General features: G+C 52.0%; 1 protein-coding gene across 5 annotated transcripts; it reads left to right on the top strand.

Moving 5' to 3' along the window:
• The first annotated feature begins 4,890 nt into the window (after positions 1-4,890).
• Positions 4,891-22,032, top strand: LOC147086521 (gamma-secretase subunit APH-1A-like). 5 transcript variants are annotated; one of them, XM_085978627.1, is made up of 7 exons: positions 4,894-5,104; positions 6,743-6,913; positions 9,930-10,003; positions 10,654-10,776; positions 15,131-15,258; positions 19,599-19,726; positions 21,582-22,032. In XM_085978627.1, the coding sequence occupies exons 1-7, from the start codon at positions 4,992-4,994 to the stop codon at positions 21,814-21,816; spliced, it is 972 nt and encodes a 323-aa protein (XP_085834753.1). In that variant the 5' UTR covers positions 4,894-4,991; the 3' UTR covers positions 21,817-22,032. The 5 variants fall into 5 exon arrangements, with proteins under 5 accessions (XP_085834754.1, XP_085834753.1, XP_085834757.1 ...); XM_085978631.1 differs by having other exon boundaries at positions 19,599-19,722; positions 21,582-21,771; XM_085978629.1 differs by having other exon boundaries at positions 19,599-19,722; positions 21,571-21,771.
• The last annotated feature ends 695 nt before the right edge of the window (positions 22,033-22,727 follow it).

Below are 22,727 nucleotides of genomic sequence, written 5' to 3'. Positions count from 1 at the left end.
AATCGGAGGTGCATTTTGAACTTTTTGGCACCCTGAGCAGCTTTTCGTCAGATCCTCTATCTGTTGGTCGATACCTGGCCACCACACATAAGCCCTAGCAAGGCTTTTCATCTTGACTCCCCCCAGATGACCTTCATGCAGTTCCTTTAGAACTCTCTCTCTTAACCTAGGAGGAATAATCACCCTTGTTCCATACATCAATGTTCCTTGACAGACAGCTGTTCTCGTCTTGCTGAGAATGCCGGTAACAGTGAATCACCATGTGCTGGCCATCCCTTCACTGTCAATTCGTAGACCCGGGACAGTGTCGGGTCGTTCCTGGTTTCTCTTTCAATACTTGCATTGGTGACTGGTAAACATTCGATGATGGTCGAGTGAAATAACTCAACAGGGTCAACTGTCGGTGCCTCCTCCGCTGTAGGTACTGGCAGGCGCGACAGCCCATCAGCATTACCATGCTGCTTTGTACCTTTGAATTCAATCTGATATTGATGTGCCCCTAGGAAAAGGGACCATCTCTGGAGTCTCTGTGCTGTCATCACCGAAACACCCTTCTTAGGGTTAAAAATGGATACCAACGGCTGGTGGTCTGTCAGTAGCGTAAACTTTTGGCCCTGCAGGTAATGATTAAACTTCTTTACTCCCCACACAAGGCTGAGAGCCTCCCTATCTATCTGAGCATAGTTGCGCTCAGTGGAGGTCAATGATCTGGATGCGAACGTGACTGGCCTCTCCAAGCCATTTGGCAACTTGTGTGAGAGTACTGCCCCAATACCATATGGAGAAGCATCACAAGCCAAACGAATAGGCAGCGTTGGGTTGAAGTGAGCCAACACTTCCTCTGAGGTGATCAATGCCTTGCTTTTGCGAAAGGCCCTCTTACAGTCCTCGCTCCACTTCCATGGTACTCCCTTCTGCAAAAGAGCGTTCAGCGGGTGCAGCACCGTGGATAAATTTGGCAGAAACTTATGGTAATAGTTAATCAACCCTAGGAACGACCTCAACTGGGATACATTATCCAGAGCGGGAGCCTTCACAACAGCTTCGATCTTGTCAGGAGACTTATGAAGCCCCTCCTGGTCAATGACATGACCACAGTATGAGATCCGCTTCTGAAAGAACTCACATTTCTGTCGATTAACTCGAAGTCCATATTCTTTCAATCTGGTGAGCACCAGTTCCAAATTTGCAAGGTGTTCCTCATCATCATCTCCTGTAATCAGAATATCATCCAGGTAACATTGTGTGCCTGGAATTCCCTGTAATACCTGCTCCATGGCCCTCTGCCAAATTGCTGGAGCCGATGCCACTCCAAAAACCAGTCTATTATACCGATACAAGCCTCTATACGTGTTGATCGTGAGATACTGGCGTGATTCTTCCTCAACTTCCATCTGTAAGTACGCCTGCGCCAGGTCTATCTTGGTGAAGTGTTTCCCGCCAGACAACGAAGCGAAGATATCCTCAATCCGTGGAAGCGGATATTGCACCGTGTGAAGCACCGGATTAACAGTGATCTTGAAATCTCCACAGATGCGAACCTTCCCCGGTTCCCCCGGCTTGTTGCTCGATGAACGCCTCATGACGGGAACAATGGGCGTGGCCCACTCACTCCAGTCTACCTTAGACAGTACTCCTGAACATTCTAGCCCTTCCAGCTCAGCTTCCACAGCAGGTCGTATCGCATAAGGTACCGGTCTGGCTTTGAAAAATTTTGGGTTTGCATGTTCTTCAACCTTGATGTTTGCCGTAATTCCTCTCAGTGTTCCCAGTCCCTGTTGGAACACCTCTTTAGCATCGTCCAATATTCTGGACAATCGTTTAGGTTTGACATCTTTTTTACCGGAATCTACCGTTAGTGCTTTTAAGGAATGCCAGTCCATATTTATTCTCCTGATCCACTCCCGTCCCAGTAGTGGCGGACCTCCCTCAGGTAGCACATATAAGTCCATTCCTCGGCTTTCTTTGCCCTTATGGACCACCTTTACCTTTATCTTTCCGATGGGGTATACTCTTTGCCCCGTGTATGTTTTCAATACAATCTCCGTATCCCGTAGGGGAATATATGTGGGAATAACCTTTTGTAATCTTGCTTATTCATGACCGTCAATGCCGATCCAGTGTCCAATTCCATCTTCACTTGGACTCCTGCTATCTGAAGTGTGACCCAGATAGTTTGGAGGTCTGCTTCATTACCCACATTGTGTACTCTTAGACAACCTAATTCCTTACTGCTGGAGTCTGAATCTGACTTCTGTTTATCCGAACTGTTCTCTGTCACCTTATGTACCTTTCTGCACTTTTCCTGCGGTGACTTTTTGTTGCTGGTCTTCTTTCCTGACCGGCATACTTTAGCTATGTGACCAAGCCTGCCACATTTTCTGCATTCCTGATTTTTGAACCAGCACTGGTTCTGATCGTGCGTTGTCTTTCCACAACGATAACACTTTACTGCACCCAATGCCATTTGATTGGTGCTGAGTTCCGATGACCTTAGCTGCATTTCCGCAGTGCCTCTCGCTGCAGCTTCGTGCGATGCTGCAATAGTGACAGCTTTATCAAGCGTAAGATCATTCTCCTCTAGCAGTCACTTTTGTGTTCCTTTTAACAATCCACACACAAATTTATCTCTCAGCGCATCTGCTAGTCCTGTTCCAAACTGACAGTACTTTGATAGCTTACGCAGTTCAATTAAGAATTCAGCGTTGCTTTCTTCTTTCAGCTGCGTTCTTCTGTAAAATTTAAATCGTTCCGCTATCAGCAGCGGCGTGGGGTTTAAATGATTTTTCAGGACAGTAACAATATTCGCGAAAGTCTGATCCGCCGGTTTATCTGGTGATACAAGGTGCTTCAATAGCCCGTATGTCTTCGCACCCATTGAGTTTAATAAGGTTAGTGCTTTCTTATCATCTGGTACCTCATTTGCTTTACAATAAACTTCCATGCGTTCTACATACATGGCCCAATCTTCGACATCGCTATCAAAAGCATTGATGTTACCATGTTTAGGCATCCTTGCAAGTTTCTTTAAAATTTTTTTCCCAAAATGGCGGCTTCCCGCGCTTGTCTTCTTCCCCCGCCTACTAAAATGGCGGCTTCCCGCGCTTGGCGGTTTTTCCCGCGCTCGTCTTCTTCCCCTGCCGACTACAATGGCGGCTTCCCGCGTTTGCCTTCTTCCCCCGCTGGCTGCAATGGCGATTGCCGTGCTGCTGCCGTTCTCGCCTCCCCAGCGGTTCTCAATTCCCCGATGCTGCTTTTTGCTCCCCCGCGGTTCCCGTGGGCATTCACGCTTCCCCTGCTGTTGCGCCTCTCAGTCCCGCTTGCAGGCCGGTCCTTTACACCGGCTGCGGTTGAGTTCTCCGCGGTTCTCGTGGCCTTAACGCTGCCCCAGTCGCTGCGCCTCTCGGCCCCGATTGCAGCCCGGCCCTTTTCACCGGCCGCGGTCGAGTTCTCCGCCCTTTTTCCTCCGTTTTCCCTCCCCTACTCCACAGCCAACGCGGCCGACTTTCTGCTCGTGTCGCTGATCGGCTTACCCACCACCGTGGTAGAAGGGATGATCACTGCCTGTCGCTGATGGAGGGCTGCGTGGTCAGAATTTTTCTTTTTAACCCGGGTTCTCGATGCCTCCCGTGCGATGTGGTGCTCAGCAGGATGATGAGGGCGGATGCCTCTTCTCAACGCCCGTTCTGAGGACGAAGCTGCCTTGGATGTAAAACTGCCGCAGGGTAAGATCGGACTCGTCGCCACTGTTGAGTCTGTGTGTCCCAGTTATGCTTATTATAAATCACTGGACACAGACAACAAGAATAACTTTAACAGGTCTTTACTATTCGGAGGTCAGGGCTGAACTGCCCAGCAATTCACTACACAACGTTTATATACCGGTGTGGTCACCACCGGTATTACAGTATACAGCAGCCAAGAGAAAGTAGTACATCTCTTAAGGTAGTTCTCTTAAGGTGGAACAGGTTACTACACCACAATGAGAATGTTTTTTTTAACACAGCGAGTTGTTGTGATCTGGAATGCGCTGCCTGAAAGGGCGGTGGGAGCAGATTCAATAGTAACTTTCAAAAGGGGAATTGGATAAATACTTGAAAAGGAAACATTTGCAGGGCTGTGGGGGAATGAGCAGGGCGGGGGAGAGCTCTTTCAAGGAGTTGGCACAGGCACGATGGACCGAATGGCCTCCTCCTGTGCTGTATGATTGTGTGATTGAGGAAAAACAATAGCCAAACTTTGCATTTGGAGATCAGCTTTGTTCCCGATGGCTCGGGTGTCCAGAATCAGGGGTCACAGTCTAAGGATAAGGGGTAAGCCATTTAGGACAGAGATGAGGAGGAATTTCTTCACCCAGAGAGTGGTGAACCTGTGGAATTCTCTACCACACAAGGCAGTGGAGGCCAATTCATTAAATATATTCAAGAAGGAGTTGGATATATTTCTTAAGGCTAAAGGGATCAAGGGATATGGGGAGAAGGCAGGGACAGGGTACTGAGTTTGGATGATCAGCCATGATCTCATTAAATGGCGGAGCAGGCTCGAGGGGCCGAATGGCCGACTCCTGCTCCTATCTTCTATGTTTGTCTGGGCAGCAGGAACAGGGACAAGAACTACAACTCCCAGAAGGCTTCGCGGGCGGGCGCATGCGCCGCTGCCCTGTGCCGGGCCCGCCCCATCTCTGACAGCTGATTGGCTAAAGAGGGAAGGGCGGGTTTTAGTAGCCCTCGATCCGACTGGCTGCCCTTCACGTCAATCATGATTCAGAGTCCCGCCCTCCACGTTGACGCGCGACGCCGATTGGCCAGGGAGGTCGATGCGATTGGTTGAGGCGCCCGTCAATCATAGTTTTTTTTCTCCTCCTCTCAAACCCTTCCCTCCCTCATCCTCGACGCCATTGGAGTTCGGGCGTCGTTGTTGTGGTGGTGAGGCAGCCGGTCGTTCAAACCCGTACAAATGTCTCTTTCGTCGTCCTTGGTCTCGGCATCGCCATGAGCGCGGCCGTGTTCTTCGGCTGCGCTTTTATCGCCTTCGGGCCGGCCTTCGCTCTGCTGCTGCTGACGGTGGCCGGTGACCCGCTGCGGGTGATCATCCTGGTCGCCGGGTGAGTTGTGGCGTCTGGTCCCGGTAGGCCTCGATTTAAAGGGATGGTCCCCAGGGTAGGGGGGGGGGTCCGGATTTAAAGGGGCGGTCACCTCCATGGCGGTGGGAAATAGTGTTTTGGCCGACAGAAAATAATTTTTTGAAGAATCTCCTTTTAACTAGCTTTCCCCTCCCAAACTTTCTCCCGTGGATTTTAAAAGCACAAAGCCTGCGAGCATAAGTGGGTAAGAGATACCGAAGCATACGGTCACGTACCAGCAGGTTTCGAAACAGCTTCTACCCCCAGGCCATAAGACTCATGAATGAATAATTTATTATTTATTACTGTTGTTTATTTATTATTACTGTATTTCTATTAGCATTTTTATCATTGCTATGCCATAGTGACTTGTAAAAATCAACATTTCATTGTGCAGTACACACGTTTGCTGCATATATGACAAATAAAATTGAATTGAATTGAGGAGGAGAGTGATAGACGAAATTTAACGCAGAAAAGTGCAAAGTGATTGCGTTTTGGTAGGAGGAATGAGGAGAGGCAATATATACGGGTCTTTTTCCGAGTGGCAGGCAGTGACTAGTGGGGTACCGCAGGGATTGGTCCTTGGACCCCAGCTATTCACAATATATATAAATGATCTAGACGGGGGAACTAGATGTAATATCTCCAAGTTTGCAGACGACACAAAGCTGGGTGGGCGTGTGTGCTATGAGGAGGATGCCGAGAAACTCCAGGATGATTTGGACAGGTTGGGTGATTGGGCAGAAGCATGGCAGATGCAATATAATGTGGATAAATGCGAGGTTATCCACTTTGGTGGCAAAAACAGGAAGGCAGACGATTATCTGAATGGCAATAGATTGGGAGAAGGGGGAAGTGCAACGAGACCTGGGTGTCCTTGTGCACCAGTCGCTGAAGGTAAGCATGCAGGTGCAGCAGGCGGTTAAGAAGGCAAATGGTTATGTTGGCCTTCGTAGCGAGAGGGTTCGAGTACAGGAACAAGGATGTCTTGCTGCAGTTGTACAGGGCCTTGGTGAGACCACACCTTGAGTATTGTGTGCAGTTTTGGTCGCCTTATCTGAGGAAGGATGTTCTTGCCATGGAGGGAGTGCAGCGAAGATTCACCAGACTGATACCTGGGATGGCAGGAATGACGTATGAGGAGAGATTGGGTCGATTAGGCTTAGACTCGCTGGCTTTAGAAGAATGAGAGGGGATCTCATTGAAACTTATAAAATTCTAACAGGACTAGACAGACTGGATGCAGGAAGGATGTTCCCGATGGTGGGGGAGTCCAGAACCAGGGGTCACAGTCTAACGATAAGGGGTAAGCCATTTAGGACAGAAATGAGGAGGAATTTCTTCACCCAGAGAGTGGTGAACCTGTGGAATTCTCTACCACAGAAGGCAGTAGAGGCCAATTCATTAAATATATTCAAGAAGGAGTTAGATATATTTCTTAAGGCTAAAGTGATCAAGGGATATGGGGAGAAAGCAGGGACAGGGTACTGAATTTGGATGATTAGCCATGATCTCATTGAATGGCGGAGCAGGCTCGAGGGGCCGAATGGCCTCCTCCTGCTCCTATCTTCTATGTTTCTATTGCTGACTGGTTCCGCTCTTCCTTTGCCCCGGCAGGTCGTTCTTCTGGCTGGTGTCGCTGCTCCTCTCCTCGCTCCTGTGGTTCATCGCCGTCCAGCTCAGCGACAAGGACAACCCCAGCGTGCAGCACGGGCTGCTCATCATGGGGGCGGGGTTCTCCGTGCTGCTTCAAGAGGTCTTCCGCTTTGCATATTACAAGCTGCTCAAGTAAGCTCGGGGTTGTCCGATTTGTAGCGCCGATCGAAAAAATCGCTGAAATGTGCCTCCTGCTTCGCGTGCCGTGCGCTGCTCGGAGACTTGAGTGCTTAATCGAGGCCGACTCTCCCAGCGCCGCACTGTCGGAGGGGCGGTACTGAGGGAGCGCCGCACTGTCGGAGGGGCGGTACTGAGGGAGTGTCGGAGGGGCGGTACTGAGGGAGCGCCGCACTGTCGGAGGGGCGGTACTGAGGGAGCGCCGCACTGTCGGAGGGGCGGTACTGAGGGAACGCCGCACTGTCGGCGGGGCGGTACTGAGGGAGCGCCGCACTGTCGGCGGGGCGGTACTGAGGGAGCGCCGCACTGTCGGAGGGGCGGTACTGAGGGAGCGCCGCACTGTCGGAGGGGCGGTACTGAGGGAGCGCCGCACTGTCGGAGGGGCGGTACTGAGGGAGCGCTGCACTGTCGGCGGGGCGGTACTGAGGGAGCGCCGCACTGTCGGAGGGGCGGTACTGAGGGAGCGCCGCACTGTCGGAGGGGCGGTACTGAGGGAGCGCTGCACTGTCGGAGAGGCAGTACTGAGGGAGCGCTGCACTGTCGGAGGGGCGGTACTGAGGGAGCGCCGCACTGTCGGAGGGGCGGTACTGAGGGAGCGTCGGAGGGGCGGTACTGAGGGAGCGTCGGAGGGGCGGTACTGAGGGAGCGTCGGAGGGGTGGTACTGAGGGAGCGTCGGAGGGGCGGTACTGAGGGAGCGCCGCACTGTCGGAGGGGCGGTACAGAGGGAGCGCCGCACTGTCGGAGGGGCGGTACTGAGGGAGCGCCGCACTGTCGGAGGGGCGGTACTGAGGGAGCGCCGCACTGTCGGAGAGGCGGTACTGAGGGAGCACCGCACTGTCGGAGGGGCGGTACTGAGGGAGCGCCGCACTGTCGGAGGGGCGGTACTGAGGGAGTGCCGCACTGTCGGAGGGGCGGTACTGAGGGAGCGCTGCACTGTCGGAGGGGCGGTACTGAGGGAGCGCCGCACTGTCGGAGGGGCGGTACTGAGGGAGCGCCGCACTGTCGGAGGGGCGGGTACTGAGGGAGCACCGCACTGTCGGAGGGGCAGTATTCCCCCACGAGGGGAAACATCCTCTCCGCATCCACCCTGTCAAGCCCCCTCAGTATCTTACATGTTTCAATAAGATCTCCTCTCATTCTTCTAAACTGCAATGAGTACAGGCCCAACCTGCTCAACCTTTCCTCGTAACAACCCTTCCATCCCTGAATCAACCTAGTGAACCTTCTCTGAACTGCCTCCAATGGTTGTAAAGCTCTTCAGGACATCCTGAGGTCGTGAAAGACTTTCTTTCCCAAGTAAGCTAGAATCCGTTACTGCTTCAGTCGAGTGCTGACTGAACAATCCGATGTGCCATCACGTAGAAGAAAACTATAGATACGTGATGGTAAAATGGACAATATTATGCTCTGCCCTATCTTGCCATCGGCTTGGTGGAGCAGGTACCGCACTCGCTCCTGGTTAGACCTGGCGCTTTACAGCCTATGAAGTGCTTTTCGAAGTGCAGTCACTGTTGTAATGTAGGAAACGTGTCAGCCAGGCTGCACACAGCAAGCTCCCACAAGCAGCAATGTGATAATGGCTGGATCATCGGTTTCAGTGATGTTGGTTACAGAATCTTACAGCACAGGAGGAGGCCATTCGGCCCGTCGTGCCTGTGCTGGCTCTTCGCAAGAGCTGTCGATTTTAGTTTGGTTGAGGGATAAATATTGGCCCAGGACACCGGGGAGAACTCCCCCCTTCTCCGAAATAGTGGCCGTGGGATCTCTCATCTGAAAGAAGACCCCTCCGGCAGCGCAGAGAGGAAACGGGAAGGGTTCGGCGTGGGGTATTTTTTTTTCTCCTCAGTGAATATTAAGGGAATAGCGGGATATGGGGATCGGGCGGGAAAGTGGAGTTGAGGTTGAAGATCAGCCATGATCTTATTGAATACAATACTGGAAAGTGTGAGGTTATGCACTTTGGCAGGAAAAATCGTAGAGCAAGTTATTATCTTAATGGCAAGAAACTGGAAAGTACTGAAGTACAAAGGGATCTGGGGGTCCTGGTGCACGAAACTCAAAAGGTTAGTATGCAGGTGCAGCAAGTGATCAAGAAGGCCAATGGAATGTTGGCTTTCATTGCTAGGGGGATAGAATATAAAAATAGGGAGGTATTGCTTCAGTTGTACAAGGTATTGGTGAGACCGCACCTGGAATACTGCGTACAGTTTTGGTGTCCATACTTAAGAAAGGACATACTTGCTCTCGAGTCAGTACAAAGAAGGTTCACTCGGTTAATCCCGGGGATGAGGAGATGGACATATGAGGAGAGGTTGAGTAGATTGGGACTCTACTCATTGGAGTTCAGAAGAATGAGAAGCGATCTTATTGAAACATACAAGATTGTGAAGGGGTTGGATCGGGTGGATGCGGGGAGGATGTTCCCGATGATGGGTGAAACTAGAACTAGGGGGCATAGTCTTAGAATAAGGGGCTGCTCTTTCAAAACTGAGATGAGGAGGAACTACTTCACTCAGAGGGTGGTAGGTCCACGGAATATGCTGCCCCAAAAAGCTGTAGAAGCTACATCATTACATAAATTTAAAACAAATAGACAGTTTCCTAGAAGTAAAGGGAATTAAGGGTTATGGGGAGCGGGCAGGAATTTGGACATGAGTCTAGGTTCGGATCGGTCATGGCCCTGTGGGTAGCGGAGCGGGCCCAGGGGCCGTGTAGCCTGATCCTGCTCCTATTTCGTGTGTCTAATTCTGTTAGATTCAGGAGATGGTTCTGTGATAGTAGATTGGCGGTTAGGATCAGATCAGCCATGATCTTATTGAATGGCGGAGCAGGCTCGAGGGGCCGAATGGCCTACTCCTGCTCCTATTTCTTATGTTCTTAGCGCGCCGGGCACCTGTTGTGTTTCAGCCGCCCTGACTGGCGGCACAAGACGTCTACAATCTTCCGTGTGTTTTCCTTTCTGCTCCGCAGGAAGGCTGACCAAGGCCTCGCCACGATTAGTGAAGATGGAAGATCGCCCATCTCGATTGGACAGATGGCATATGGTAAGAGCCCATTGCATAGACGTTCGAACAGGCCATTGCCTGGCAGCATCATGCGCTGCCCCGTTGTGACTCAGTTGTAATTGTGCTCGCTGACCTTGTTTTCAAATCTCCTCCATGGCCTCGCCCCCCCCCCCCTCCTCCCTATCTCTGTAACCTCCTCCAGCCCCACAATCCTCCCCGAGATCTCTGCGCTCCTCCAATTCTGGCCTCTCGCGCATCCCCCGATTTCCGTCGCTCCACCATTGGCGGCCGTGCCTTCAGCTGCCTGGGCCCCGAGCTCTGGAATTCCCTCCCTAAACCTCTCCGCCTCTCCTTTTTTAAGAGACTCACTAAAACCGACCTCTTTGACCAACCTGTCCTAATATCTCCTGATGTGACTCGCTGTCAAATTCTGCTTGATGACGCTCTTGTGAAGCGCCTCGCGACGTTTTAAACTACATATAAATGCAAGTTGTTCAAACCAGTCCGAGGGCAGTGGCAGTGGCTCAGCGTACTGACCAGGGATTGAAGCTGGGACCACCTTTGTCCTACGTGGCAAAAACTGTTACCCAGACTCTGCGCTAGTTCAGTTCTGGCCTCTTTCCCAAGCGTCCTTAGTGAGGTGTCTCGCAGCCCGTCGAATCCTCGCAAGCTTCTCTCTCTCTCTGCAGTTTCAGGTCTCTCCTTCGGAATCATCAGCGGCGCCTTCTCCGGCATCAACGTTCTGTCTGACTCGCTGGGACCGGGAGTGGTGGGGATTCACGGGGGGTCGCCGTACTTCTTCCTTACCTCAGGTGGGTTGAGTAAACCAAGGGACCCAGTGTGGTAACTGCATGCCCATCGATTGCATGCTGATGTCTGGTGAATAAAGCAATGATATCCTCCCTGTCCTGCCGCTGTTTTTATCCTGTGGTCGCTGATTCCATTTTGGCTCGCAAGAGTGAGCGTGCTTTATTATTAGGTGTCAGCCTTGGCTCAGTGGGTGGCACTCTCGCCTCTGTCTGAAAGTCGCGGGTTCAAATCCCCACTCCAGAATCTTGAGCCCGTAATCCAGGCTGACAATCCAGTGCCAGTACTGAGGGAGCGCCGCACTGTCGGAGGGGCGGTACTGAGGGAGCGCCGCACTGTCGGAGGGGCAGTACTGAGGGAGCGCCGCACTGTCGGAGGGGCAGTACTGAGGGAGCGCCGCACTGTCGGAGGGGGGGGGTAACTGAGGGAGCGCCGCACTGTCGGAGGGGCGGTACTGAGGGAGCGCCGCACTGTCGGAGGGGCGGTACTGAGGGAGCGCCGCACTGTCGGAGGGGCGGTACTGAGGGAGCGCAGCACTGTCGGAGGGGCAGTACTGAGGGAGCGCCGCACTGTCGGAGGGGCGGTACTGAGGGAGCGCCGCACTGTCGGAGGGGCGGTGCTGAGGGAGCGCCGCACTGTCGGAGGGGCGGTGCTGAGGGAGCGCCGCACTGTCGGAGGTGCCGTCTTTTGGAAGAGACCTTAAACCGAGGCCCCGTCTGCTCTCTTAGGTGGACGTAAAAGATCCCACGGTCACTATTTCGAAGAAGAGCAGGGGGAGTTCTCCCCGGCGTCCTGGGCCCAATATTTATTCCTCACTTTATAAGAAAAGCAAATGATCTGGTCATTATCACATTGCTGTTTGTGGGAGCTTGCTGTGCGCAAATTGGCTGCTGCGTTTCCTACATTACAACAGCGACTACACTTCAAAAAAAGTACTTCATTGGTTGTAAAGCGTTTTGGGATGTCCTGAGGTCATGAAAGGTGCGGTAGAAATGCGAGCCTTTGTTTCGCTTACTCCCTTCCTTCCCCTGAAAGGACTGACTCTGGCTGGGGAACCGTTCCACGGGCGGATCCTCCCCCCAGGCAGCGAGTGCCGGCCACATATTCGGACGTGGGGTGGGGACGGAACAGTACATCGTAGCCTCCTTTCCTCACCGGGTATCTCCACGGGAGCAGGAGTCACTGGAAAGCAGTTGGGGGCAGAAGCCCTGGCTGATCTTTCTACCTCCCCCTCCCTACCCCAAACCCAGGGCCAATTGCAGCACCCCTGATTAACATCCTCTAACACCACGCAGATCACTGGGGGCTGAACCTGGGACTTTCCGACCTGGAAAGAAAGAATGAACTATAGCACCTTTCACCACCTCAGGACGTCCCAAAGCGCTTGACAGCCAATGAAGAACTTTTTTGAAGTGTGGTCACTGTTGTAATGTCGGAAACGCGGCAGCCAATTTGCGCACAGCAAGCTCCCACTAACTTTCCGATAACGAGCAGATCACCTGTTTTTAGTGATGTTGGTTGAGGGATAAATATTGGCCCCAGGACACCGGGGAGAACTCAACCCCTTGCTCCTCTTCTTCGAAATAGAAATCTACAGCACAGAAGGAGGCCATTCGGCCCATCGTTTCCGTGCCGGCCGAAAATGCCATCCAGCCTAATCCCACTTTCCAGATCTTGGTCCGTAGCCCTGGAGGTTCCGCCACTTCCAGTGCATATCCAAGTGCTTTTTAAATGCGATGAGGGTTTCTGCCTCTTCCACCCTTTCAGGCAGTGAGTTCCAGACCTCCCACCACCCTCTGGGTGAAGAAAGTTCTCCTCGACTCCCCTCTAATCATAGAAACATAGAAGATAGGAGCAGGAGTAGGCCATTCGGCCCTTCGAGCCTGCTCCGCCATTCAATGCGATCATGGCTGATCATCCAAATTCAGTACCCTGTCCCTGCTTTCTCCCCATATCCCTTGATCCCTTTAGCCTCAAGAAATATATCTAACTCCTTCTTGAATATATTTAATGAATTGGCCTCAACTGCCCTCTGTGGCAGAGAATTCCACAGGTTCACCACTCTCTGGGTGAAGAAATTCCTCCTCATTTCTGTCCTAAATGGCTTACCCCTTATCCTTAGACTGTGACCCCTGGTTCTGGACTCCCCGACCATCGGGAACGTCCTTCCTGCATCTAGTCTGTCTAGTCCTGCCAGAATTTTATAAGTTTCAATGAGATCCCCTCTCATTCTTCTAAACTCTAGCGAGTATAAGCCCAATCGACCCAATCTCTCCTCATACGTCATTCCTGCCATCCCAGGTATCAGTCTGGTGAATCTTCGCTGCACTCCCTCCATGGCAAGAACATCCTTCCTCAGATAAGGCCACCAAAACTGCACACAATACTCCAGGTGTGGTCTCACCAAGGCCCTGTACAAGTGCAGCAAGACATCCTTGTTCCTGTACTCGAACCCGCTCGCTAATTACTTCTCCCAATTACTTTCAATCTCTGCCCCCTGGTTATTGACGTCTCTGCTAAGGGAAATCGGTCCTTCCTAATCCACTCTATCCAGGCCCCTCATAATTTAAAAACCCCTCAATTAAGTCGCCTCCTGGGATCTTTTCCGTCCACCCGAGAGGACCTCGGTTTAACGACTCGCCCGAAAGACCACGCCTCTGCATTGTGTGCTGGAGTCTCTGGAGTGGGGACTCGAACCCACAACCGTCTGACTCACAGACCCGGGCGCTATACCCACTGAGTCAGGGCTGCACAGCTTGGCCCCTTGCTGAGTCGCTGCAGCAGCGTTCCTCTTTTTTTAAAAACGAGCCGCGTGCTGATCGGCGCAGTGCTCGGTGCGGTAAGAGCGGGGATACGTGTGGTTTTATTGCGAGACCCGTAATCCAGAACCCTGGACTAATAAGCCAGTTTGAGAATTTGAATTCGATTTTTTTGTTTTGATCTGGTCTCGGTAAAAGTGAGCATGATGCTGTCGGATTGTCTTAAAAACCCAACTTTTTTAAAATTAGTTTTTATGGGATGTGGCCTGCATTTATTGCCCATCCCCCTAATTGCCCTCGAAGGTGGTGGTGAGCCGCCTTCTTGAACCGCTGCAGTCCGTGTGTGGTGAAGGGGTTCCCACAGTGCTGTTAGGGAGGGAGTTCCAGGATTTGGACCCAGCGACGATGAAGGATCGGCTGATATATTTCCAAGTCGGGATGGTGTGTGTGACTTGGAGGGGAACTTGGAGGTGGTGGTGTTCCCATGTGCCTGCTGCCCTTGTCCTTCTAGGTGGAAGAGGTCACTGGTTTGGGAGGTGCTGCCGAAGAAGCCTTGGCGAGTTGCTGCAGTGCATCTTGTAGATGGTACACACTGCGCCGGTGGTGGAGGGAGTGAATGTTTAAGGTGGTGGATGGGGTGCCGATCAAGCGGGCTGCTTTGTCCTGGATGGTGTCGAGCTTCTTGAGTGTTGTTGGAGCTGCACTCATCCAGGCAAGTGGAGAGTATTCCATCACACTCCTGACTTGTGCCTTGTAGATGGTGGAAAGGCTTTGGGGAGTCAGGAGGTGAGACACTCGCTGGTTCACTAATGTCCTTTAGGGAAGGAAACTTGCCATCCTTACCCGGTCTGGGCCTATATGTGACTCCAGTCCCGCACCAACGTGGCTGCTTAACTGCCCCTCTGGAGTGGCCCAGCAAGCCCCTCTGTTTGTGTCCAACCCGCTCTTATTGAAACTTTTAAAATTCTAACAGGACTAGACAGACTAGATGCAGGAAGGCTTTTCCCGATGGTTGGGGAGTCCAGAACCAGGGGTCACAGTCTAAGGATAAGGGGTAAGCCATTTAGGACAGAGATGAGGAGGAATTTCTTCACCCAGAGAGTGGTGAACCTGTGGAATTCTCTACCACAGAAGGCAGTGGAGGCCAATTCATTAAATATATTCAAGAAGGAGTTAGATATATTTCTTGAGGCTAAAGGGATCAAGGGATATGGAGAGAAGGCAGGGACAGGGTACTGAATTTAGATGATCAGCCATGATCTCATTGAATGGCGGAGCAGGCTCGAGGGGCCGAATGGCCAACTCCTGCTCCTATCTTCTATGTTTCTATCTGGCTCAGAGAAGGCGGCCCACCGCCAATTTCCCAGGGCAACCAGGGATGGGCCCTAAATGCCGGCCTTGCCAGCGACGCCCACATCCCGAGAGTGAATCAAGCCGAAAGAATCTGGTTTCGCAATGCAGGCAGGCTGCTGCCTCCTTGAAGCTCCGCACCGGGAGCGCTGAATGGTGAACCCACCCCACAAGGCGAGTCAGTGCAAGAGCAAACACGTCCACGCACACACTGTAATTGGCTGATTTCCGTCTCTCTCTTTCTCTCCAGCTTTCCTGACGATGGCTCTCGTTCTCTTACACACGTTCTGGGGGGTCGTGTTCTTTGACGCGTGCGAGAAGAGGAAGTGGCTGGCGCTGGCCGCGGTCGTTGTGAGTCACGTGCTGATGTCTGGCTTGGTGAGTGGAGCTCTTGCGCTGTCCCCGTTTGCGTGGCGGGGGTGGGGGGGGTTGTATCTTCTTCCTCCTCCCCGGTCCGAGGTGCAAAGGCGCTGTCGAAATGCCAGTTGTCTTATTTCTTTCTATTGTGCCTCGCGGATTAATAGCCTCCAGTACCACCTTCCCCCTCCAGCCATGCGCAGGGGTGGAGGCTTGGCCACTCTCCACAAGCGGGGAGGGGGTCTGTCGCCACCCCCCCCCCCCCCCCCCCCCCCCCCCAAACCAGGCAGCTACCTTAGGGGGAAAAAAAAAGACTTGCATTTCCACAACGCCTTTAGTGACCACCAGACGTCCCAAAGTGCTTCACAGCCAATTAAGTACTTTTTGAAGTGTGTGGTCACTGTTGTAATGTAGGAAACGCAGCAGCCAATTTAACCACAGCAAGCTCCCACAAACCGCAATGTGATAATGACCAGATCATCTGTTTTTAGTGATGTTGGTTGAGGGATAAATATTGAAACTGGGGAGAACTCTCCCTGCTCTTATTCCAATAGTAGCCGCGGGATCTTTTACATCCACCCGAGGGGGCAGACGGGGCCTCGGTTTAACGTCTCATCTGAAAGACCACCCCTCCGACGGCGCGGCGCTCCCTCAGCGCCGCCCCTCCGACAGTGCGGCGCTCCCTCAGCGCCGCCCCTCCGACAGTGCGGCGCTCCCTCAGTACTGCCCCTCCGACGGTGCGGCGCTCCCTCAGTACCGCCCCTCCGACAGTGCGGCGCTCCCTCAGTACCGCCCCTCCGACGGTGCGGCGCTCCCTCAGTACTGCCCCTCCGACGGTGCGGCGCTCCCTCAGTACTGCCCCTCCGACGGTGCGGCGCTCCCTCAGTACCGGCGCTCCCTCAGTACTGCCCCTCCGACAGTGCGGCGCTCCCTCAGTACCGCCCCTCCGACAGTGCGGCGCTCCCTCAGTACCGCCCCTCCGACAGTGCGGCCCTCCCTCAGTACCGCCCCTCCGACAGTGCGGCGCTCCCTCAGTACTGCCCCTCCGACAGTGCGGCGCTCCCTCAGTACTGCCCCTCCGACAGTGCGGCGCTCCCTCAGTACCGCCCCTCCGACAGTGCGGCCCTCCCTCAGTACTGCCCCTCCGACAGTGCGGCGCTCCCTCAGTACTGCCCCTCCGACAGTGCGGCGCTCCCTCAGTACTGCCCCTCCGACAGTGCGGCGCTCCCTCAGTACTGCCCCTCCGACAGTGCGGCGCTCCCTCAGTACTGCACTGGTGTGTCAGCCTAGATTTTTCTGTGCTCAAATCTCCGGAGTGGGACTCGAACCCACAACCTCCTGTCTCCGAGGCGAGAGAGTGTGCTACCCACTGAGCCATGGCTGGCACGTTCGGGTGGAAGATGTAGTAAATCTTTGAATGCAGGGACTGTTCAGGAAGGACAGGCAGGAAGGAAGGGGAGGTGGGGTGGCTATGTTAATAAAGGAAGGAATCACTGTAATACAGAGAAATGATATTGGGTCAAAAGATCAGGATAATGAAACAGTTTGGGTGGAGGTAAGGAATAATAAGGGGAAAAAAACACTAGTGGGCGTAGTCTATAGGCCTCTGAACAGTGGCAACTCTGTTGGACGGAGTATCAATCAGGAAATAGTTGAGGCTTGTAATAAGGGAACATCTATAATTATGGGGGATTTTAACTATCATATTAATTGGACAAATCAAATTGGGCAGGGCAGCCTTGAGGATGAGTTCATTGAGTGTATTAGGGATGGGTTTCTTGAGCAGTATGTAACTGAACCGACCAGGGGGCAGGCAACCTTAGATCTGGTCCTGTGTAACAAGACGGGATTAATTAAAAATGTCCTAGTAAAGGATCCCCTTGGAATGAGTGACCATAACATGGTTGAATTCCATATTCAATTAGAGGGTGAGAAGGTTGGATCTCAAACAAGCGTGCTAAGCTTGAATAAAGGAGACTATGAAGGTATGAGAGCGGAATTGAGTAGAGTGGATTGGGAAAATAGATTAAAGGGTAAGACGATACATGATCAGTGGTGTACATTTAAGGAGTTATTTTACAACTTCCAAAAAATATATATTCCACTGAGAAGAAAAGGGTGTAAAAGAAAAGACAGCCATCCGTGGCTAAGTAAAGAAATTAAGGATAGTATTCGACTAAAAACAAGGGCGTATAAGGTAGCCAAATCTAGTGGGAGGATAGAGGATTGGGAAAACTTTAAAAGACAGCAAAAAATAACAAAAAGATTGATTAAGAAAGGGAAGATAGATTATGAAAGTAAATTAGCAAAAAATATAAAAACAGATAGTAAGGGTTTTTATAGTTATATAAAAAGAAAAAGGGTGGCTAAAGTAAATGTTGGTCCCTTAGAGGATGAGACCGGGAAATTAATGGTGGGAAATATGGAGATGGCAAAAACACTGAATATTTTACATCAGTCTTTACAGTAGAAGACACTAAGAATATCCCAAAACTGTACAAACAGGGGGCTAAAGGGGGGGAGGAGCTAAACACGATCAAAATCACTAAGGAAGTGGTACTCGGTAAAATAATGGGACTCAAGGCGGATAAATCACCTGGACCTGATGACTTACATCCTAGTGTCTTGAGGGAAGTGGCGGTAGGGATTGTGGATGCATTGGTAATAATTTTCCAAAACTCCCTGGACTCGGCAAAGGTCCCGGCAGACTGGAAAACTGCTAATGTAACACCCTTATTTAAAAAGGGCAGTAGACAGAAGGCTGGAAACTATAGACCGGTTAGCCTAACATCTGTGGTAGGTAAAATTTTGGAGTCCATTATTAAGGAGACAGTAACAGGACATTTGGATAATCGTAATTTAATAGGACAAAGTCAGCATGGTTTTATGAAGGGGAAGTCATGTCTGACAAATTTGCTGGAGTTCTTTGAGGAAGTAACGTATAGGGTGGATAAAGGGGAACCAGTGGACGTAGTGTATTTAGACTTCCAAAAGGCATTTGACAAGGTGCCACACAAAAGGTTATTGCTTAAGATAAAAAATCACGGGATTGGGGGTAATATTCTGGCATGGATAGAGGATTGGCTATCTAACAGAAGGCAGAGAGTTGGGATAAATGGTTCATTCTCAGACTGGCAATCAGTAACTAGTGGTGTTCCGCAGGGGTCAGTGCTGGGTCCCCAACTCTTTACAATCTATATTAACGATTTGGAGGAGGGGACCGAGTGTAACATATCAAAGTTTGCAGATGATACTAAGATGGGAGGGAAAGTAGTGAGTGAGGAGGACATAAAAAACCTGCAAGGGGACATCGACAGGCTAAGTAAGTGGGCAGAGATTTGGCAGATGGAATGCAATACTGGAAAGTGTGAGGTTATGCACTTTGGCAGGAAAAATCGTAGAGCAAGTTATTATCTTAATGGCAAGAAACTGGAAAGTACTGAAGTACAAAGGGATCTGGGGGTCCTGGTGCACGAAACTCAAAAGGTTAGTATGCAGGTGCAGCAAGTGATCAAGAAGGCCAATGGAATGTTGGCTTTCATTGCTAGGGGGATAGAATATAAAAATAGGGAGGTATTGCTTCAGTTGTACAAGGTATTGGTGAGACCGCACCTGGAATACTGCGTACAGTTTTGGTGTCCATACTTAAGAAAGGACATACTTGCTTTCGAGTCAGTACAAAGAAGGTTCACTCGGTTAATCCCGGGATGAGGAGATGGACATATGAGGAGAGGTTGAGTAGATTGGGACTCTACTCATTGGAGTTCAGAAGAATGAGAGGCGATCTTATTGAAACATACAAGATTGTGAAGGGGTTGGATCGGGTGGATGCAGGGAAGATGTGCCTGATGATGAGTGAAACTAGAACTAGGGGGCATAGTCTTAGAATAAGGGGCTGCTCTTTCAACACTGAGATGAGGAGGAACTACTTCACTCGGAGGGTGGTAGGTCCATGGAATATGCTGCCCCAAAAAGCTGTAGAAGCTACATCATTACATAAATTTAAAACAGAAATAGACAGTTTCCTAGAAGTAAAGGGAATTAAGGGTTACGGGGAGCGGGCAGGAATTTGGACATGAGTCTAGGTTCGGATCGGTCATGGCCCTGTGGGTAGCGGAGCGGGCCCAGGGGCCGTGTAGCCTGATCCTGCTCCTATTTCGTGTGTCTAATTCTGTTAGATTCAGGAGATGGTTCTGTGATAGTGGATTGGCGGTTAGGATCAGATCAGCCATGATCTTATTGAATGGCGGAGCAGGCTCGAGGGGCCGATTGGCCTACTCCTGCTCCTATTTCTTATGTTCTTATGTTCTTCACTGCATCTGTGCTGCCCTCCTGCAACTGATTTTTCAATTCCTATTTAGACGTTCTTAAATCCTTGGTATGAGGGAAGCCTTCTTCCGATTTACGGCATCACGGTTGCCATGGGAGCGTGGGCCTACATTACTGCCGGAGGATCGGCGCACAACATCTGGCGCTGCGTCACATGTAGGTACACCTGGCGTTAATGCCTTCATTTGCTGTCTCTTCCCCCCCCCCCCCCCCGCCCAGCATGTCCCAGACTGGCGCATGGTTTTTGTGACTGGGTTCTTTAAAAACTCTATAAATGCTTTCCGTTCACTCGCAGGGCCGGCGTGTCGGCTCCCTCGCGATCCCGCAGTCAGTGGTTTCCTGCCAGTCCCGCACCCAAGCCAGCTATCCGACTGTGGGGGGCGTCGCGGCCGATTTCCCGTTCTCGTCTGGTCTCCGCTGGATAGAGTTCAGGAGCGAAGGCCGATTTGCCCCCCGCCCAGGGCGCTTGCCCTTCTAACGTCGCGTGATAACAACAATAATGGAGTTGTTGCCTAATCATAGCGATCGATCTCCTTTATCAATTCGTCTACAGCAGACCCAGAAGTGAGGCGAAGAAACCCCCCCCCCCCCAAGTACTGGAGAGCTTTGGGAACCGTAGGTCCGATGGCACCTCTTCCTCTGCTACTGTCTCAGCTGTGGTTCCCACAAACAACAACAATTTGCCTTTATATAGCGCCTGGCATAAGAAAACTACTAGGCACTTGGTCTAAGCGTTAAACAAAGCTTTAATCAACTGTTTTACAACACGGAGGTCTAGTTGTGTCCTTCACTAGTTCCTGTTAAGAATGTCCTGCGCAAGCTGGGCCCGTGCCTGAGTATTTATACTCTCCCTGGACAGCGCCACCCGCAGGCCGCTCAGTATTATTTCATAAGTCTTTCTTTCATGAATGACTGAATCATGTCGGCGCCTTTAATGTAATAAAACGTCCCAAGGCGCTTCACAGTTTATTATCAATAAAAAACAACATTTGACACCGAGCCACATAAGGAGATATTAGGGCTGATGATCAAAAGCTTGGTCAGAGAGGTCGGTTTTAAGGAGCGTCTTCAAGGAGGAGAGAGAGACGGAGAGGTTTAGGGAGCGAATTCCAGAGCTCGGGGCCCAGGCGGCTGAAGGCACGGCCGCCAATGGTGGAGTGATGGAAATCGGGGGGATGCGCGAGAGGCCAGAATGGGTGGCGCGCAGAGATCGAGGGGGATTATAGGGCTGGAGAGGGTTACAGAGATAAGGAGGGGCGAGGAGGCCATGGAGGGATTTGAAAACAAGGGTGAGATTTTTTAAAATCGAGGCGTTGCTTAACTGGGAGTCGATGTTGGTCAGCGAGCACGGGGGGTGGTGGGTGGGTGAATGGGACTCGGTGCGAGTTAGGACACGGCAGCCGAGTTTTGGATCACCTCAAGTTTACGTAGAGTAGAATGGCGAGGCCAGCCAGGAGTGCGTTGCAGTCGTCGAGTCTAGAGGCGGTTAAGGCACGGATTAGGGTTTCAGCAGCGGATAAGTTGAGGTGAGGGCGGAGACGGGCGACGTTACGGAGGTGGAAAGGGACAGTCTTCGTTACGCCGTGGCTATGAGGCAGGAAAGCTCAATTCGTGATCAGATCTGACACCAAGGTTGCGAACAGACTTGGTCAGCCTTGGAACGGTTGCCGGGGAGAGAGATCGAATCGGTGGCAAGGGAACGGCGGTGGTGGCCCGAACCGAAGGCGATGGCTTCGGGCTTCCCGATATTTAATTGGAGGAAGTTTCTGCTCATCCAGTGCTGGATGTCGGACAAGCAGTCTGATGGCGTAGCGACAGTGGAGGCTTCGAGAGAGGTAGGGCTGGGTATCGTCCGTATCGTGGGGAAACCATGTTGTGTTGCAGGATGATGTCACCGAGAGGCAGCAGGTGATTACACTCCGGGCAGGATAGAGGTGTACCCTGGAGTATTGCTGCTGTTATTATTGGTTTGTCTCTCTTGACCCCATTGCCTGTGTGTTTTAGGCAAACAGCAGCCCGACCCCCACGTTCTGGTGTATTCCGCTCTCCAGCCGACAGCTGAGGATTGAAGATCAGTCGGCGCGCCCTCCTGTCCCCTCGCCCCTTCCCTCGGGGCAGCCACGCCCCAGCTCCCTTCAGGAAGCCAGCATCAAGAGAACTCGGACTCTGGCCGCAGTTGTTTGTTCCTGCGTAGGGCGGGGGGGGTGGGGGGGACACTGTGAAGCAGATGGCGGAAGTGCTCAACACTGAATACCTCAAGCAATGATCTGGTCCACCCACTGGATGACTTCTCGGAGAGGAGGCAAGTCGACTACTGAGCGAATTATGGGACTTTGATTCGAGCTCCATCACGGTGCAATACTAATATATTAGTCTGTGTGTGTTTCTGTTCTGGTGGCGACACTGAATTGTCTAAACCTTCGGCTGGAGTGTAACCGAAAGGTGAGGGGTCGGCGCGTGTTACTCGAGCCCACTCGAGCCCCGCTTCAGTTTTCTCACAGGACTTCGATAGCATTCCACATAACCCCGTCGTTTAGGGGGGTTTGACTGGCCGAACAAGAGGGGAGAGGGCTCCCCATCCCGTGTAATTTATTTAAACGGTGCTCTGCGCTCATCTCGATTAGCCGTTCGTCACAACAAACTGCTGCTCGACACTTCACACACAAGCCTCTGTGTGTGTGTCGGTAGCCAATCTCTGGGTTCAAAATAAAGCGAGGTGAATCCCCTCTTTTTCCCTACCCCACCCCTCGCTACATGGCTGGGGCTGTGTTTTTTTTCCCCTCTTCCTTTTAAAAGAAAAGGCGTTTCTCTACGTCGCTGTGTCGTGGAATCTTGTTGGCGAGGATGAGAGCCGATAGTTCTGCCTGTACTGGAACCTGGAGCTGTTTCTTCCCAGCACGTATCGCAGCAGATGCAGAACAAAGCTCCTTCGACTCTTGGCCCGCCCCCCTCCCCAACGGTACCTGGGAGACAAGCGGCCAATTCCGCAGCTAGCCCGCATTCCCCCCACCGCGGAGCTTCCTGAGCGAGGCTGCCCGATTTCCTGCGGTGCAGCCTTGGCCCCCACAAGGCACCTCTTATTTCAGGGACCCTTGCGCCCCCCCCTCCCCATCGACGTGAGCAGCATTTGGGCCCCAGGTCGCTGTTAGAGAGGCCGCACA

The sequence above is a fragment of the Somniosus microcephalus genome, unplaced genomic scaffold (assembly GCF_052327205.1).
Source record: "Somniosus microcephalus isolate GS21.2 unplaced genomic scaffold, FLI_Smic_1.0 unresolved_chr7, whole genome shotgun sequence".
Classification (NCBI taxonomy): Eukaryota; Metazoa; Chordata; class Chondrichthyes; order Squaliformes; family Somniosidae; genus Somniosus; species Somniosus microcephalus.
This window is presented reverse-complemented; position numbering and strand designations above follow the sequence as displayed.

What these genes read in the sequence shown, in the direction of transcription:
- LOC147086521 (XM_085978627.1), top strand. Translation starts at nt 4,992, where the DNA reads ATGAGCGCGGCCGTGTTCTTCGGCTGCGCTTTTATCGCCTTCGGGCCG. An exon ending in GTACTTCTTCCTTACCTCAG is followed by an intron (nt 10,777 to 15,130) that starts GTGGGTTGAGTA and finishes CTTTCTCTCCAG; the next exon opens with CTTTCCTGACGATGGCTCTC. An exon ending in TGGCGCTGCGTCACATGTAG is followed by an intron (nt 19,727 to 21,581) that starts GTACACCTGGCG and finishes GGCAAACAGCAG; the next exon opens with CCCGACCCCCACGTTCTGGT.